This window comes from Geotrypetes seraphini, chromosome 4 (genome assembly GCF_902459505.1).
Source record: "Geotrypetes seraphini chromosome 4, aGeoSer1.1, whole genome shotgun sequence".
Lineage (NCBI taxonomy): Eukaryota > Metazoa > Chordata > Amphibia > Gymnophiona > Dermophiidae > Geotrypetes > Geotrypetes seraphini.
The window spans coordinates 171,510,585-171,527,967 of record NC_047087.1 but is presented as its reverse complement, the minus strand read 5'-3'; the positions used below and the strand labels follow the sequence as shown (position 1 = coordinate 171,527,967).

General features: G+C 46.4%; 2 protein-coding genes across 3 annotated transcripts in view; both read left to right on the top strand.

Moving 5' to 3' along the window:
• Positions 1-1,203, top strand: part of AARS1 (alanyl-tRNA synthetase 1) — a 152,707-nt gene extending 151,504 nt beyond the window's left edge. The window contains exon 21 of one of the 2 annotated variants that reach the window (XM_033940945.1): positions 119-1,203. In XM_033940945.1, the coding sequence (XP_033796836.1) occupies positions 119-301 (183 nt within the window). In that variant the 3' untranslated portion in view covers positions 302-1,203. The remainder of the gene's footprint in view (positions 1-118) is intronic. The other variant, XM_033940943.1, reaches the window with a different exon arrangement.
• Positions 1,204-6,563: 5,360 nt separating this feature from the next.
• Positions 6,564-16,824, top strand: EXOSC6 (exosome component 6). Its single transcript, XM_033943765.1, has 2 exons — positions 6,564-7,283; positions 15,387-16,824. Exons 1-2 carry the CDS (start codon positions 6,645-6,647, stop codon positions 15,546-15,548), a joined length of 801 nt encoding a protein of 266 aa, XP_033799656.1. The 5' UTR covers positions 6,564-6,644; the 3' UTR covers positions 15,549-16,824.
• The last annotated feature ends 559 nt before the right edge of the window (positions 16,825-17,383 follow it).

Here is a 17,383-nt window from a genome sequence, read left to right as displayed (position 1 = left end):
GAGTGGACGATAAGTGATTTTAATAAATAAATAAAGGTGTACAGTAGATGATACTTCTAGTTTGTAATCTACTTTCTGTTTCTGTGCATTGATCTAAATGCCTTTTTCTCTTTGTTAGGAGACTGCAAACAAAGGCCTAAAGGCCAGTGAATGGGTACACAAAGTGTCAGGGCTGATGGATGGCAAAGGAGGGGGCAAGGATATGTCTGCTCAAGCAACAGGCAGAAATGTGAGCTGCCTACAAGAAGCTATGAAACTGGCCACCGAGTTTGCTAAACTGAAACTAGACTTGAAGAACTGAGCCCTGCAACATCTCTTAGGCTGGAGGCAGCCTGCAAGTGTTCATATTAGAGAACTGGACTTTTTGTGAATTTAACAGATACTTAGTAGCAGAGATTTTTTTTGAAGAGGGAATGTTTGAAAAAAGAGCCATTTTCCATTCAACGTGACTTAAGAGAAGAGATTATATTTAATGTGATAATACAAATACTCAGCACTCACTTCATAGTAATTTACAGACTGCTAGGATTAGTGAACATAATACGGTTAAATCAACATTGGATATTTACTGACCACTAAAATAAAGTGTTGCATGAATTATTTTCCTAAAACTGTGCAGTAGCTTGACATCTGTCAAGCTATGTATGTGTACTAATATGCAAATTGCACTCTTTGTTACTCTTACGGATTTTGAGGATAGAGCTGCTAACATCACATTACATTTCCAAATAATCTCCTTTCTCATCCTAGGAATGTGTTATCAATGTGTAATCTGAATGTTTCCATTAACTTTTAAGATATGTCACTATAGATGGCACTTGAGTTTTGCTGCTGCTCAAACTAATTTTGTCTTTAGAACTAAGTAAAATTTTAAAAAAAGTTTATTTTAAAAAAGGAAAATTTGTCATTTCTTTTTTTTCCTCTAATAAGTCTTAGTGGGGGAGGGAAAACAGTAATTATTATACCCCCTGGGATATTTGCCCTAGAGATGATCAGTCACTTGCAGGCTGATACCAGCAATGGAGGGGGGATGGTGTTCCCTATGGATGTCAGTTATCTTAACAGCCTTGCTTCTTGTTCCTTCCCTTGTTAGTCTTGTTTTCTCTCTAGTAGATCTTTAGTCTTGGCAGGTCAAAATGTACTCCCAATATCATGTCAGTAGGTATAGTAGAAAGATTGCCATGACTTAAAATATCTTCTCAATATAAACGACTGGGGAGATATAAGAAGGAAGTTCCTAAAGGTCAAAGATATCCTGACACTGGTAAAGGAACCAATTAAGCTACTTTAAATGCTTTTAACCTAGAGTAGTGCTCAGACTCCAAAGATGGATTGTAAGAACTCAATATGGGGACAAGCCCCTGTAGAGATTCTTATGGTATCTATCATTGCACCATTTTGTGGTTAAAGGTAGTTTAAAGTATTGTTAAAGCCTTGTTCATGATTGAATTAGTCCATAAAGAAGCGTAATGTCCAATAGTAAATAAACTTCAAATTGATAATCTCAAAAATAGACTTAGCTTGAAAAATATCAACAGCAAGTGTTCAGCTGGGTCCTGATGCGTTTCGCCGCTATGGCTTCCTCAGAGAACCCGCTAAATAGCTGGAAAAGTTCAATGCTGTGAATATCCTAAACATACAAAACACAGTGCATGAGGTTATAAAGCTGAAAATCCAAGTAAATAATCAATACCTATAAAACACTCACAGCACTACCGGCTGAGTACCTGATTCAAAAAGTAGTTTTTTCTGTTTCCTGTGACATAAGTGCTCAGCTGAGCACCCCATATTTATACTGTGGAAGATGTGTCAATCACCTAGTGGAGAAACGCCCACCACTCCACTTCTTTGTTAAGGCCAGCAGGAGAAACCGTCTGCCAGTGATAAATCCACTTTTGCTCATGCTTCCACAACCAAGCTTTATCATTTCCCCCTCTGATGTTATGAGCCACTTCCAAAACAACAAATTGTAAGTCCTGTAGCTGATGTGGTGTAGCGTGCCAGTGCTGAACAAGAGGGGCATTCATATCTCCCCTTCTGATTTTACTCAAATGTTCAATGATACGTGTCTTGATATTTCTGGTAGTGTGTCCTATGTAAAGTAATCTGCAGATTACTACACCACATCAGCTACAGGACTTACAATTTGTTGTTTTGGAAGTGGCTCATAACATCAGAGGGGGAAATGATAAAGCTTGGTTGTGGAAGCATGAGCAAAAGTGGATTTATCACTGGCAGACGGTTTCTCCTGCTGGCCTTAACAAAGAAGTGGAGTGGTGGGCGTTTCTCCACTAGGTGATTGACACATCTTCCACAGTATAAATATGGGGTGCTCAGCTGAGCACTTATGTCACAGGAAACAGAAAAAACTACTTTTTGAATCAGGTACTCAGCCGGTAGTGCTGTGAGTGTTTTATAGGTATTGATTATTTACTTGGATTTTCAGCTTTATAACCTCATGCACTGTGTTTTGTATGTTTAGGATATTCACAGCATTGAACTTTTCCAGCTATTTAGCGGGTTCTCTGAGGAAGCCATAGCGGCGAAACGCGTCAGGACCCAGCTGAACACTTGCTGTTGATATTTTTCAAGCTAAGTCTATTTTTGAGATTATCAATTTGAAGTTTATTTACTATTGGACATTACGCTTCTTTATGGACTAATTCAATCATGAACAAGGCTTTAACAATACTTTAAACTACCTTTAACCACAAAATGGTGCAATGATAGATACCATAAGAATCTCTACAGGGGCTTGTCCCCATATTGAGTTCTTACAATCCATCTTTGGAGTCTGAGCACTACTCTAGGTTAAAAGCATTTAAAGTAGCTTAATTGGTTCCTTTACCAGGGTTAAAATATCTTCTGCCACCTAGTGCTGCCAGTCAATATAGGCTCTAATGATGCTACCTGGTATGACCCTAAGCAGACCAAAAAAGACTACTTGACACTAGAAGTATTTTTATTCCTCTTGTTCCTCTTCTACGGAATGTTTATAGATTTTCATATGCGAGAGGTACTCAATGATTTAAACTTTCTCTCCCTTATAAGAAAGAAATTAAGGGGAGTCAAGAATTTCAGCCTTTCTTTGGCTTTTAAATTTTCCCAATTATGAGATGTCCCAGTTCCTTCCAATCTTTTTGTAAATCTTTGAAAACTTTTCTATTTGCTAAACACTTTGAAAATTAATCTCCATGTATTTTAGCATTTGTATTAATTTATTGTTAACCCTGTCGAGCTTCCTATGGTGGAAGACCTGGTATACAAGGCTAAGGTTTAGTTTAGTTTTAATGAAAGAAGTTGATGAGAGTATCACCAGTGTGCTTGTCCTTCCAGATTATATGCCCCAAATACAAGCAAGTTTGGTTTTTTGCTTTCTTATAGGTATTTTACAGAAGGATCCACATTCAGTGAGCCTTTTGTAAATGACCTTGCATGTTTTACATGTCCTAATTTGGATGTCCCTTTTAATAATTTCTATAGTGCTACTTGATGTGCACAGCGCTTTACACATTATATGCAGGTGCCTTCTCTGTCCCTAGTGGGCTCACAATCTGTTTGCACCTGGGGCAATAGAATGTTAAGTGACTTGTCCAGGGTCACAAAGAGCTGCAGTGGGAATTCAATCCAGTTCCCTAGGATCAAAGTCCATTGCACTCATACCCTTCCACTCTCCTACCTCAATGATCAATGCAAAGTTGTTAAGCTTCACAACAGATAACTGGATAGCACTAAAAATTGGGGCTGTGCAGTTAAAATGTCAAGGATTTGATCCCTCTCTGAGATAACCAGTTAACTATTGGCCAGACATTCCATGATAGGAAAACAATATGAATTTTGAAGATACAGCTGAAGAGCAAGAAGGCTGCCCAGTCATTGGTAACAAGCTGATGGATCTGAAGGAAATAAGCAATACCTTTTGTAGGTGTGTGCTGTTTTTGATGATTTTTGGGAGGGTGGGATTTCTTTGATATGTGGGTTACATGAACAAGATATTTTTTTTGTGTTGAAGCTTTTGTAGAGACAGCCTGTAATGTGAAATGGATATTCCTCATCATCCTACTAGACTGTCTAGAGTAGACATTATGATTTAGAGACTTAAAGATTCTGATGCAGCCAGGATTATTTCAGTATTTCTCTGCATCCAGAAGATGGACTGATGCAGCAGTTTCTCTTATGTTTTATTTTTCTCAACTTTTCAGCCAGCCTTCCTCAGCTATGGCATTGGCTCTGTGATTTCCTAGATCTTAGCCACACCTGGACCACTGGTTGAAGTAGATGGTTGTTAGTTCCTCCTGGCAGGGTGCAGCGTAAACCTGTGGGCCTTTGCTTTGTGTGCTAGGCTATGCTGGTGCTCTTGGGGCACTGTAGCGGACATATGCCTCCTGTGGCTCTGGACACTGAAATGATGGGAAACACTTTTGCATATTTTTGCCACATTGTTTTGGTCTCAGACTGTATTTCTTTGAATAGTACTTGCAGCTCTCTCCACATGATTCCCAGAGTTATCGCTTGGGACTGACATCTCTGATTAATGTTGTACTAATGTTTTTCTCTTGTACCACTATATGTCAAGCCACTTTTTGGCAATTACCTGTACCAGGTCTAAACATCCAGATTTTTCCAAACCTGCTCAATCTTGATGCTGAACATTTGCCAATTGTACATGAATACCTCCAGAGATTCTTAGCAATAAGCGAAATAAGTAACAGTGTATATTGCCTTAGCACAGCTTCTTGGTGGGGGTGGGTTGTTTACTTGATTTTCCTAACTTGGCCCATAATTATATAGATATTGGGCCATAATTATACAGATATCAGGACCTCTGCTAGGCTGTCCCACCTCCAATGATGCAACTTCCTTCTTCCTCGGAGGCGGGACGGCCTAGCAGAGGTCCTGAGGCTGCAGAAGGGAATTGACTTGCTAAAGCTACGGAAGGAGAGAGCGGTGCAGCTGCTAATCTAGGCTAGTGTTACCGGGAGGGTTTGAAAAATTGCCTGTTTTTTTTTTTGGGGGGGGGGTTCTTTTTTACTTTCTTTAAGCGGAGTCACTGCAGTGGACTTACATGAAGCATCCTAGATACACATCATAACCCCCTTTATGGAGTATTGTGAGCCCTGTACACCACAACACTAACCCTTATGCCTGCAGCTGTTACCTCTATGTGGGTAGAGTAGGTTTTGGTGGGCTCACACAGGTGTAGTAATGGGATATGGGCCTGGGTGCCATTCGCTGGAGGACACTGCACTGATCACCAGGCTACTCCTGAGACCTGCTTGCTGCTCTAATAGGATTGGCCATAAAAGCTGCAGCTGTCATGTAGGTAGGTATGTACTGTTTCATTCATTTCTGTGGGGTGGAGGAGGGTCAGTGACCACTGGGGGAGTTTGGGGGGTCATCCATTCCTTGGTTACGGGGCACCTTTTTGGCACTTGTTTTAAAACAGGTCTAGTCCCAAACATCCACATTTTGCCTTGGACAATTTATAAAATGATCATGGCAAAAAAAAAAAAATCCAAGTCATAAGCTCACTTTAGTACTGCCCTTAGTACACCCCTTGAAATTTAGATGAACAGCATGAAATCCATCTAGAAAATAGGTTTTGAAAGTAGTGATTTGGACAGTTTGACACAAAAAAAGATCATCTGCCACTTTATTCCACTTTTTGGTGTTTGCTATGTGAATTCTGTTTCATGCTAATTGTTGTTTGTACTGTACTGACATTTTTTAAATGGGTTTTCTGCAGTGCTATTAGGTATACTGTATCATGCTAGCCTACTAGTAGATTTAAATTTACTACTGTATTTCCAAGTTTACCTTTTTGATTGTATTTTGTCAACAAAGTTGAAGTGTGTGGTGCAGTGGTTAGATTTGAACTTCAGTCTCAGCACTCAGGTTGTGGGTTCAAATCCTGCACTGCTCCTGGGCAAGTCACTTAATTCCCATTGCCCCAGGCACATTAGATAGAGTGGGAGCCCACGAGGACAGATAGGGAAAAAAATGTTTGAGTACCTGAATAATTTGTAATCAGCATAGACTTGTACAATATGTGGAATACAAATTATTAAAAGTAGAGTGGTACACCACCTTAAGGCAGTGTTTCTCAACTCGGTCTTGGAATACCCCCTTGCCAGTCAGGTTTTCAGGATATCCACATTGACTTTGCATAAACTTGATTTGCATATACTGCCTCCATTATATGCAAATTTCTTTCATGCATATTCATTGTGAATATCTTGAAAACCTGACTGACAAGCGGGCACTCTAGGACCGAGTTGAGAAACACTGCCTTACATTAATCTCTTCAGAAAGGTGATTAAGAAATCCAAGCTTTACTGACTCGCAGGGTTGCAGCAGTTGGTGCTACCTAATCTATTTTTAGTTCGGCTATGCCCCGGAGATGAAATAAATGCACAAAACTGGTTGAGAGTTCCTGCACAGGAAGAAAGACGCACCTGCACATTCTACCACTTGTCTTCCTTCACTACTACATACTCCGCTACTGATCGCTTGAAGTTGCCGCCAGGGTCTTCCCATGCTTCAAGAGGTGGGCAGCAGCCACTCCCGCCTACAACTCGCTGGTTCGTGACGTCACTGATTTGAGCAGTGCAGGCCGATCGCGTGGGTTCCTTTGGCACGTCACGATGCCGGGGGATAGCCGGCGGATCCGCGGCCCGGAAGAGTCCCGCTGCCCGTTGCTATACGCCTCGCCGGAAGCGTCGGAGCCACCGCAGCAAGCGCGGACAGAGCCGAGACCGCTGTACGCGCGCGCCGGGCTGCTGAGTCAGGCCAAGGGCTCGGCTTACATAGAGACGGGCGGCGGGGGCGGGACGAAAGTGCTGAGCGGGGCGAGCGGGCCACGAGAAGCCGAGAGGCGCGATGGGCCGGGGATACGCGGCGCGCGGCTGGTCTGCGAGGTCCGTTGGGCGCCGTTCGCGCGACTCGGCGCCCGCTGCGGCCTTGGCACTTCCTTAGAGCGGGAGCTGAGCCTTGCGCTGCAGGAAAGCCTGGAGCCGGCCGTGCGCCTCGAGCGCTATCCGCGAGCTCAGATCCACGTCTGGGTGCTGGTGTTGGAGGACCGCGGTTCCGCCTTTGCCAGCGCGCTCTCTGCGGCTTCTCTCGCGCTGGCCGACGCCGGCATCGAAATGTACGACGTCGTGGTGGGCTGTGCGCTCAGCCGTGGTCCCGGAGGCTCTTTGCTGCTCGATCCCTGCGATCGCGACGAGGCGAGGCCGAGATCATGCGGTTGTCTGACTTTGGCGCTCATGCCGGCGCTGAACCAGGTTAGAGAGGCGGGGGAGATTCTGAGTGAGGTTTTTGGGGTAAAATATTTGGATCACGCCTAGTAAAATAGCAGATGGGCAAAGCAAAGACAGCTATTCTGTTTGCTCTGATTTCATTATCTGAGTAGTAAAAATAAGTGTCTGGTAAGCATCTTGTTGACCGCTTTGAGGCAAGAGCTTTCAAAGACCTCTGGAAGATGCCAATAACTTCTAACACATGTAAAACTCCAGACTAACACTGCCACTAGACACCAGGTATTTTTTTGTTAGTAGTAGGAGGGGTTTGGGTATGGGAGGGGAATTGTTTGTATTTTTGTCAATGGTATTGGAGAGGTGGGAAGGGAACTAGTGAATCGATTCGTTTGCTGGAAAAACTGGTTTCACCGATTTAGTGAGTCCTGACAATAAAGCAGCAGCAGCAACTGCGATGTCCAGCGAGCAGAGGCAGCACTCTGAACAGGCTGCTTCTGGGCCCGGGGCCTTTCCTCTGCAGCGTCACTAATGACGCAGCAGAGGGAAACCATGGCGGGCAGGTCGCGAGCAGCCTTTTCTCTGTACTTTAGTACATTACATTGTAGTTCTCCCCCTGTTCCTGTTGTTTTCTGTATGTTGTCCTTCCTTGTTCTTTGTCTTTGAATTTAATTTTGTATAAACGTATGCTTGGTTTTATGCTTTTTGTTATGTTATACTATGAATTATGTTATACCCTTTTGTTATTTTTTAACATTTTAATTATTAGATGTACACCACCTTGAAGCTTGATTTGGCGTCTAATAAGCTTTAATAAACTTGAAACTTCACAACTGCTGCTGTTTTGGAAGGCCTGAAAGTTAAGGAAAACTGCTTGGGAGGGGGAGAATTGTTGGACATAGGATGGAGGAGATGAAGGGAGAAATCAATAAAAAGGTTAAAAATGGGTGAAAGGGAGACATGTGGAGGGGAGGGATGCATGCATGGAGAAGAGAGAGAGAATTGTTGAACATAGGGTGGAGGGCAGGGAGAGATGGGACATGGGGAGAGAGAAAGAAATGTTGCACATAATGGAGGGAAGGAACGGCGAGATGCTGCATGGAGGGGAATAGAGAGGTTTGACCCAGGGCACAAGGCAGGGAGAGACAATGGGAAAGAAATAGAAATGTTGGAGATGGCAGTGGAAGGGAAGGTACAGAGATGGAAGATGGATGGTGAGTATGGAGAAAGAAGAAAGTGTGAATGGGCAGGAAACCCTGGTGAGCAAATTTAACAAAAGACAAACAGAAACCAGAGCCTAGGGGCCAACATGATTTGAATAATAAAATGACCAGGCAACAAAAGGTTGAAAAAATTATTTTCTGTTTTGTGATTACATTATGTCAGATTTGAAATGCATGTCCTTCCAGAGCTGGTGTTAGACAGTGAGAGTGAGCTAGGACCTAACAGAGAAGAAAAGTCTTTTTTGTTTTGTATACACCACAGTACCAGTGTGGGGTTGGAGAAGGCAAAGGCGGATGGGTGAAGAGGCTACAAAAATAAATCCGCAAGGCTGTTAAAAAAAAAAAAAAATTGCCGATTGGGCAGGAAAAGTGAAATTGAAAAATTAATTCAATAGGCCAAATCTAATCAAAAAAAATTTTCCCTGAATCGGGCAGCCCTAGTTGGAACTGCTAAACACCAAGAAATTTATTTTAATACCTGGTGGAGGAGGGGGTAGGGAGATGAGGTTGATGCAGACAGTGAACAACTTTTTTCTTTTAATATTATCAGTTGAGCCACTCGTGCACTCAGGTACTGACAGGAAGGGGGTATTTTGCAGTGAGGTATGGATGATTGTAGCAATTTTAATGCAGCAAAAATTTGCATGCTGATTGCTTACAGCAGTGTATCGCAAACTGTGTGCTACAGCACACCAGTGTGCCTCCTGAGATTTCAGGGGTGCCGCGATACAGTGGTGAGAAGAGTCATCCACACCAGCTGACTGCCTACAGGACATGCCTCTCGACAGTGCAGATGACCCTCCTAGCCGGCATCTCTTCCCGCACCTCCCGGATCCCTCCATCAAAGCGGGTCGCGGCCAGATGGGTGTCCGGGTGCCTTCCAGCCGGGGCACTAGTATTAGTGTGCCGCCAGCCAGAAAGTTTGCGAGACACTGGCTTACAGCATGCTGCTCTGTTTTCAAATTAATAATTTTACAGTAGAAACCATGTGCTTGCAAGCAGACCCAGTATGAGTAAACCTTGTCTTGTTGTGATCCTTTATACAAGAGTTGCTTTGGGGAGGCTTGATTGTAAGTTGTTTTATCCCAGGACAAGCAGGCAGCATATTCTTTACGCATGGGTGACGTCACCGACACGGACCTTTTTAACTAGAAAGTTCTAGTTGGCCGTACTGCGCGTGCGCAAGTGCCTTCCCGCCCGACAGAGGAGTGCGTGGTCCCCAGTTTCTTCGTTTCCGCGGAGCGAAGAAGACGCGTGTTTTTTTTTTTTCAACGGCCGTTGAAACTACTTTTGCCTTCCCGCTCGCGAAATTTTCCTGTTATTTTACTTTTCTTACCTTCGGGTTCCTTTTTATTCTCCTTTGCAAAAAAAAAAAAAAAATTACTTTCTTTTTTCTCCTTTTTCGAACCAGCCCCGGCGGGACCTGTTGCCACTATACAGGCCTCCGGGTTTGATTTTGCGGAGGCCGTATTTCCATTCATGCCCCCGCAGCCAGGTTTTAAGAAGTGCCAGCGGTGTGCACGCCCGATCTCCCTCACTGACCCACACAATTGGTGCTTGCAGTGTTTGGGTCCTGAGCATCGGGCGGACTCCTGCACCCGCTGTGCCACTCTTAAAAAACGAACACTTAAGAATCGCCAGATCCAGCAGAACATCCTATTCGGCACCGGGTTTGCGATGGAATCCACTGCGTCGACGGCGGTACCGCCAAAATCGACACCCACCACTTCGACGACTCCCGATCCGACATCGGCGCCGCTGGCGCCAGGTAAGCCGGCTAAGAAGCCTTCCTCTTCCCTCGAGCGCCCGCCAGCCACAGTGGCGGCACCGGCCTTACCGGCTTCACGCCGGCCCCGGAAACGCTCCGCCCCGATCTCGGTGAGTGCTTCGTCATCAGCCTCCTCATCGCCGGGGCGTGGAGCGGCACCTATGGAACCGAAACATAAGAAAGCGGTTCCGGTGCCACCCCTGGATGACCGCATCGCGGCCATCCTCCAAACGCAATTACAGGAACAGCTGCAGCATCAACTCCAGCACCTGTTACCCACTATCCTGGCACCGCTCCTTTCGGTACCAGACCGGCCCGAGCCCCGCACTGAACAACCGGTATCCACCCCATCGGTGCCACTTAATATGTCCATGCCGATTCTCTCAGCTGAACAACTCCGTGCCCATCCTGTAGTTCACTCACATACCACTACAGATCCGCCTCGGGACCGGGCGGGGCACCGTTCTTCCCGGGACCGGGACCGACACCGATCTTCCTTTCCCGGTACCGTTTCGGTGCGCTCGGGCAAGTCTCTATCTAAGACCCACCATACCGAGCCTTCCACCCCGGTTTCTCGGCATGCGCACCCGGAGGTCCGGGACCCGGACTTATGGGAAGAATCCCCTCCCGGTACCGAGGAGGATGTCTCCTCATCGGACGAGGAACCCTCAGCGCCCGATACCACTTCCAAACCTGAGCAATCCTCGTTCTCCAAGTTCCTCAGGGAGATGTCAGCAGCTTTGTCTCTCCCTCTAGAGTCAGACTCCAAAAAATCCCAAGCCTTTCTAGAGGCCCTGGATTTTGAACAACCGCCTAAGGAGTTCCTTAAGTTACCCGTGCATGACATCCTACGGGAAACCTTTTATAAAAACTGAGAGAACCCTCTTACAGTCCCCGGGGCCCCCCGTAAGTTAGATAGCCTTTACCGGGTTATCCCGATCCCGGGGTTTGACAAACCTCAATTGCCCCATGAGTCTCTCCTTGTTGAGTCCACCTTGAAGAAAACTCAGGGCTCAGTGTTTATGCCTCCACCCCTCCTGGCAGAGAGGGCAAAACTATGGACAAGTTTGGCAAAAGGCTCTACCAGAATGCCATGCTGGCCAACAGGGCGAACAATTACACGTTCCACTTCTCATTTTACATGAAACACCTGGTCCAACAGCTGTCCGCCCTTCAAAAATATATTCCTGAGAGAAAGATTCCACTTTTCCAGCAACAAATTTCCAGTCTCCTTCAACTGAGGAAATTTATGGTACGCTCTATCTACGATTCTTTTGAGCTGACCTCTCGTGCCTCTGCCATTGCTGTTGCCATGCGCCGCCTGGCTTGGCTGAGAGTATCTGATTTGGACATCAACCACCAAGACCGTCTAGCCAACGCTCCCTGTCTTGGGGATGAACTTTTTGGGGAGTCCCTGGATTCAACCACCCAGAAACTCTCGGCCCATGAGACCAGATGGGACACCCTGGTTAAACCCAAGAAAAAGGCTCCACCTGCTCGACCTTACAGACCTCAGTCCTCATATCAACGTAGGTTCTCAGCCAGACCGCTCAATCCGCCTTCACAACAACCTAGGCGGCCCCGTCAGCAACAACACCACACCCAGGCTCGTTCTCAGTCCAACCAACCTGCCAAGCCTCTTCCACCTTCCAAACCCTCTCAGCCCTTTTGACTCTTCTCTCCAGGGCATAGCCAGTCTCCCACCTTCATTGCCTCTTCCTCAACCAATCGGAGGCCGTCTCCACATCTTCCTCAGCCGTTGGGAGGTCATCACATCGGACCAGTGGGTCCTCAACATCATTCGCCACGGCTACTCTCTCAACTTCCAGACTCTTCCACCAGACAATCCTCCCGTAGAGTCTGCTTCTCATTCCTCCCAAACCTCCCTCCTCCTGAGGGAGGTCCAATCCCTCCTTCTTCTCAATGCCATCGAAGAGGTGCCTCCGGATCAAAGGGGTCAGGGATTCTACTCCCGCTACTTCCTGGTTCCCAAGAAGACAGGAGACCTCCGTCCCATTCTCGATCTCAGGGACCTCAACAAGTGTCTAGTCAAGGAGAAGTTCAGAATGTTCTCCCTTACCACGCTTTACCCTCTTCTCTCTCAGCACGACTGGCTATGTTCCCTGGACCTCAAAGAGGCCTACACTCACATCCCAATCAATCCGACTTCACGTCGCTACCTACGATTTCAAATACAGCACCGTCACTATCAATACAAAGTGCTACCTTTTGGCTTCGCTTCGTCGCCCAGGGTGTTCACGAAGTGCCTGATTGTGGTGGCGGCCTTCCTCAGGTCTCACAACCTCCAGGTGTTCCCCTACTTAGACGATTGGTTGGTGAAGGCACCTACGTCTCCACTTGTGCTGCAAGCCACTCATCACACCATCTCCTTCCTCCATCTCCTGGGGTTCGAGATCAACTACCCCAAGTCGCATCTGCTTCCCACGCAGAGACTTCAGTTCATTGGAGCAGTTCTCGACACTACATTGATGAGGGCGTTCCTCCCCTCCGATCGTCAACGGACCCTGCTCCACCTCTGTCGTCAAGTGCTCCTCCATCATTCCATTCCAGCCCGGCAGATGATGGTCCTCCTGGGCCACATGGCCTCGACAGTCCATGTGATTCCTCTGGCGCGACTCCACCTCAGGACACCTCAATGGACTCTTGCCGACCAATGGTCACAGACCACGGATCTTCTTTCTCATCCCATCTCTGTGACATCGTCTCTTCAGCAATCTCTTCAATGGTGGTTGAACTCCTCAAATCTTTCCAGGGGTCTACTCTTTCATCTACCCCCTCACTCCATGATCATAACCACAGATGCCTCCCCCTATGCATGGGGAGCTCACATGGGAGATCTTCGCACCCAGGGACTCTGGACCCCTCAGGAGCGTCAACATCACATCAATTTCCTGGAACTCAGAGCCATGTTTTATGCTCTCAAGGCCTTCCAGCACCTTCTCTGCCCTCAGGTTCTTCTCCTGTGCACAGACAATCAAGTCGCCATGTACTAAATAAACAAGCAAGGCGGCACCGGATCTCGCCTCCTTTGTCAGGAGGCTCTCCGCATCTGGACGTGGGCCACGGCCCACAATCTCTTCCTCAAGGCTGTCTATATCCAGGGCGAACAGAACTCCCTGGCCGACAATCTCAGCCGCATCCTTCAACCTCACGAGTGGACTCTGGACCCTCCCACACTCCACTCCATCTTTGCTCGCTGGGGCACTCCGCAGGTGGACCTCTTTGCAGCTCCTCACAACCATCAGCTGCCCCAGTTCTGTTCCAGACTCTTCTCTCCTCATCGTCTGGCCCCGGATGCATTCCTACTCGACTGGACGGATCGGTTCCTCTATGCCTTTCCTCCACTGCCTCTGATGTTGCGGACCTTATTCAAACTCTGCAAGGACAGGGCCACCATGATTCTCATCGCTCCTCGGTGGCCCCGATAGCACTGGTTCTCCCTCCTGCTTCAACTCAGCTCCAGGGAGCCCATCCCTCTGCCTGTGTTTCCTACTCTACTTACACAGCGGCATCAGTCTCTACTGCATCCCAATCTGTCTTCGCTCCACCTGACAGCTTGGTTTCTCTCGGCCTGACCTCTCCACATAATCTGTCTCAGCCTGTCCGTTGCATTTTGGATGCCTCCCGAAAACCGGCCACCCTCCAATGTTACCATCAGAAGTGGACCCGGTTCTCCTCTTGGTGTCTCCTACATCATCACAACCCCACCTCTTTGGCGGTGGAACCTGTGCTGGACTATTTGCTCTCTCTGTCCGATGCTGGCCTCAAGTCTACCTCAATCAGAGTCCACCTCAGTGCCATCACTGCGTTTCATGAGCCTATCCTCGGAAAACCTCTCACGGCTAATCCCCTGATTTCTCGCTTCATGAGAGGCCTCTTCAATGTCAAACCACCTCTAAAGCCTCCTCCTATCGTCTGGGATCTCAATGTGGTTTTATCTGCCCTCATGAAGCCTCCTTTTGAGCCTCTTGCCACAACTTCGCTCAAACTTCTGACTTGGAAGGTGCTTTTCCTCATTGCCATCACCTCTGCCAGGAGGGTTAGTGAGCTCCATGCACTGGTAGCCGACCCCCCGTTCACTGTTTTTCACCATGACAAGGTAGTTCTACGTACCCACCCTAAGTTCCTTCCCAAAGTGGTCTCGGCTTTTCACCTCAACCAGTCCATTGTGTTGCCTGTCTTTTTCCCGAAACCTCATTCACATCCTGGGGAACAGGCGTTGCACACTCTGGATTGCAAGCGTGCCCTTGCCTACTATCTTGATCGTACAAGGGCTCACCGCTTGTCCCCTCAGCTCTTCCTGACCTTCGATCCTAACCGTCTAGGTCGCCCTGTCTCTAAACGGACGCTGTCCAACTGGCTTGCGGCCTGCATCGCGTTCTGTTATGCTCGGGACGGTCTGTCACTGGAAGGTGCTGTCACGGCCCACAGAGTTAGAGCTATGGCTGCTTCTGTTGCTTTCCTCCGTTCCACGCCCATTGAGGAAATCTGCAAGGCTGCCACTTGGTCCTCAGTTCACACGTTCACTACTCACTACTGCCTGGATGCATTCTCCAGACGGGATGAGCACTTCGGCCAATCTGTACTACAGAATTTATTTTCCTAATGGCCAACCATCCCTCCTCCCTCTCTGTTAGCTTGGAGGTCACCCATGCGTAAAGAATATGCTGCCTGCTTGTCCTGGGATAAAGCACAGTTACTTACCGTAACAGGTGTTATCCAGGGACAGCAGGCAGATATTCTTACGTCCCACCCTCCTCCCCGGGTTGGCTTCTTAGCTGGCTTATCTTAACTGGGGACCACGCACTCCTCCGTCGGGCGGGAAGGCACTCGCGCACGCGCGGTGCGGCCAACTAGAACTTTCTAGTTAAAAAGGTCCGTACCGGGGGCTCCATCGGTGACGTCACCCATGCGTAAAGAATATCTGCCTGCTGTCCCTGGATAACACCTGTTACGGTAAGTAACTGTGCTATTTAAAGGGGTCTATCGTACTTCTTGCAATACTGATTAAAATGGTTTCTTATTAGTTGGTTAAGTGTAATTAAGTAGGTCAGTAATCAGTGTTCTGATAACTATTGGTTTTGTAACTTCTTTTTTTTTTTTTCCTTCCCATGTAATCAGGTATGCGGTCTCTTGTGCAACGGAGAATGGACCGAAGAAAGCATGTCGCAGGCAGTACGTTTATGTATGGAAGGCTGTCACCGGCTGTATCCTGTGCTGCAGCAGTGCTTAGTACGGGCTACCAAAAGGAAGATCTCAGTGCCCCTTCCTGTCAGTACCTGAGTGCACGAATGGCTCAACTGATAATATTAAAAGAAAAAAGTTGTCCACTATCTGCATTGACCTCCTCTCCCTATTCCCTCCTCCACCAGGTATTAAAATAAATTTCTTGGTGTTTAGCAGTTCCCACTAGGGCTGCCCGATTCAGGGAAAAAATTTTTTAATTAGATTTGGCCTATTGAATTGATTTTTCAATTTCACTTTTCCTGCCCAATCGGAAATTTTTTTTTTTTTTTTTTAACAGCCTTGCGGATTTATTTTTGTAGCCTCTTCACCCATCCGCCCTTGCCTTCTCCAACCCCACACTGGTACTGTGGTGTATACAAAACAAAAAAGACTTTTCCTCTCTCTATTAGGTCCTAGCTCATTCTCACTGTCTAACACCAGCCCTGCTTAATAATCCTTATCACTTATCACTCATTTTTGGAGCCTAGTAAGATTGAAGTCTCTTAACCATTAGTGCCTGCCTGGCAATTTCTGCTTCATGCCCGGGATGACAAGTACACAGACTGAACAAGTGAGTCAATCATTGGTGCTGGATTTGGAAACTTTATTAGAGTGAAATTCTCCAGAATGGATTAAACCGCTAAAATGAAAACAGAATGTACTGTACCAAAAGAAGAGCTGTGTGAAAATTTAAATGAGCAGTTTGTGTGAGAGACACACGAAGAAGCTTTCTAAAATACAGTTGTTTTGCCTGGTATGTTACTCTTTTGGAGTTGTAGACTGTGCATTGCTAGAACTGACTCTGTAGATAGCAGAAAAGCCATAATCTGAGCAGTTTTCTAATATATATTGTATGTATATTATAATTGTACACAAACTTGGTTTCTATTTGAATAAACTATGTTCGTAACTTAAAATACTTGCATCTAATGATATAAAAAAAATTGATTATGTTTACCTATTGCTTTAAATGACACCTATAATCATTTATTATTTAGAAGGCTGTGAGCCTGGAACTAAAAGTCATTTTTCATACTTTTAATGCAATACTTGTATTTGAGTCTACTTACTACCGACAGATAGAATGGGGGTACTGAGATTACTACTGTTCAAAACAAAAATACAAATAAAGATAATAAAAATATGCTGTGAATTTTATACAGGGTGGGCCACGGAAATGTAGCCTGCCAGAAGATGGTGTTCTCCCTGGAACAGCAAATAGTGATTGTGGAAGGTGCATAGACATGAACAGGGACCACTTTCACCATCTGTTGTAACTTGTGGGTGAGTGAATAAAAACAATCCACTTGCTCATTCATCTTGTTATACTATTACCGGAGGCGGGCTACTTTTCCATTATCCCAGGACAAGCAGGCATGATATTCTCACATGTGGGTGACGTCATCTACGGAGCCCCGGCGCGGACAGCTTTTCAAGCAAACTTGCTAGAAGTTTCAAGTTTGCACACTGCACCACGCATGTGCGTGCCTTCTGCCCACTAGAGGGCGCATCCCACCTCGTGGTCCTCAGTTCAAATTTTTCCGCGGAGCAAGAAAGCCCTGTGGATCTGAGCTCCAGTGTTTTTGCCTTCTAGCTGCCGCGTTTAGTTTGTTTATTGATCGGATTAATCGCGGTGCTGCTTTATTTTTCGTCCGTTTTACAAAAAAAAAAAAAAAAAAAATAATAATAATTGTTTTTCGTTGGGCTCCGGGGGCTCCCGGAAGCCTGAGCCGGGGAACGTCGGTCGTTCCCGGCCTTCTTCTTTTTCTCGTCGATGTCCCGTCCTGTTACGGGATTCAAGAAATGCAGCCGGTGTGAGAGACTACTCTCCATCACCGACCCTCACCGGTGGTGCATTGTCTGTCTTGGGCCCGAACATCCAACAGCCTCGT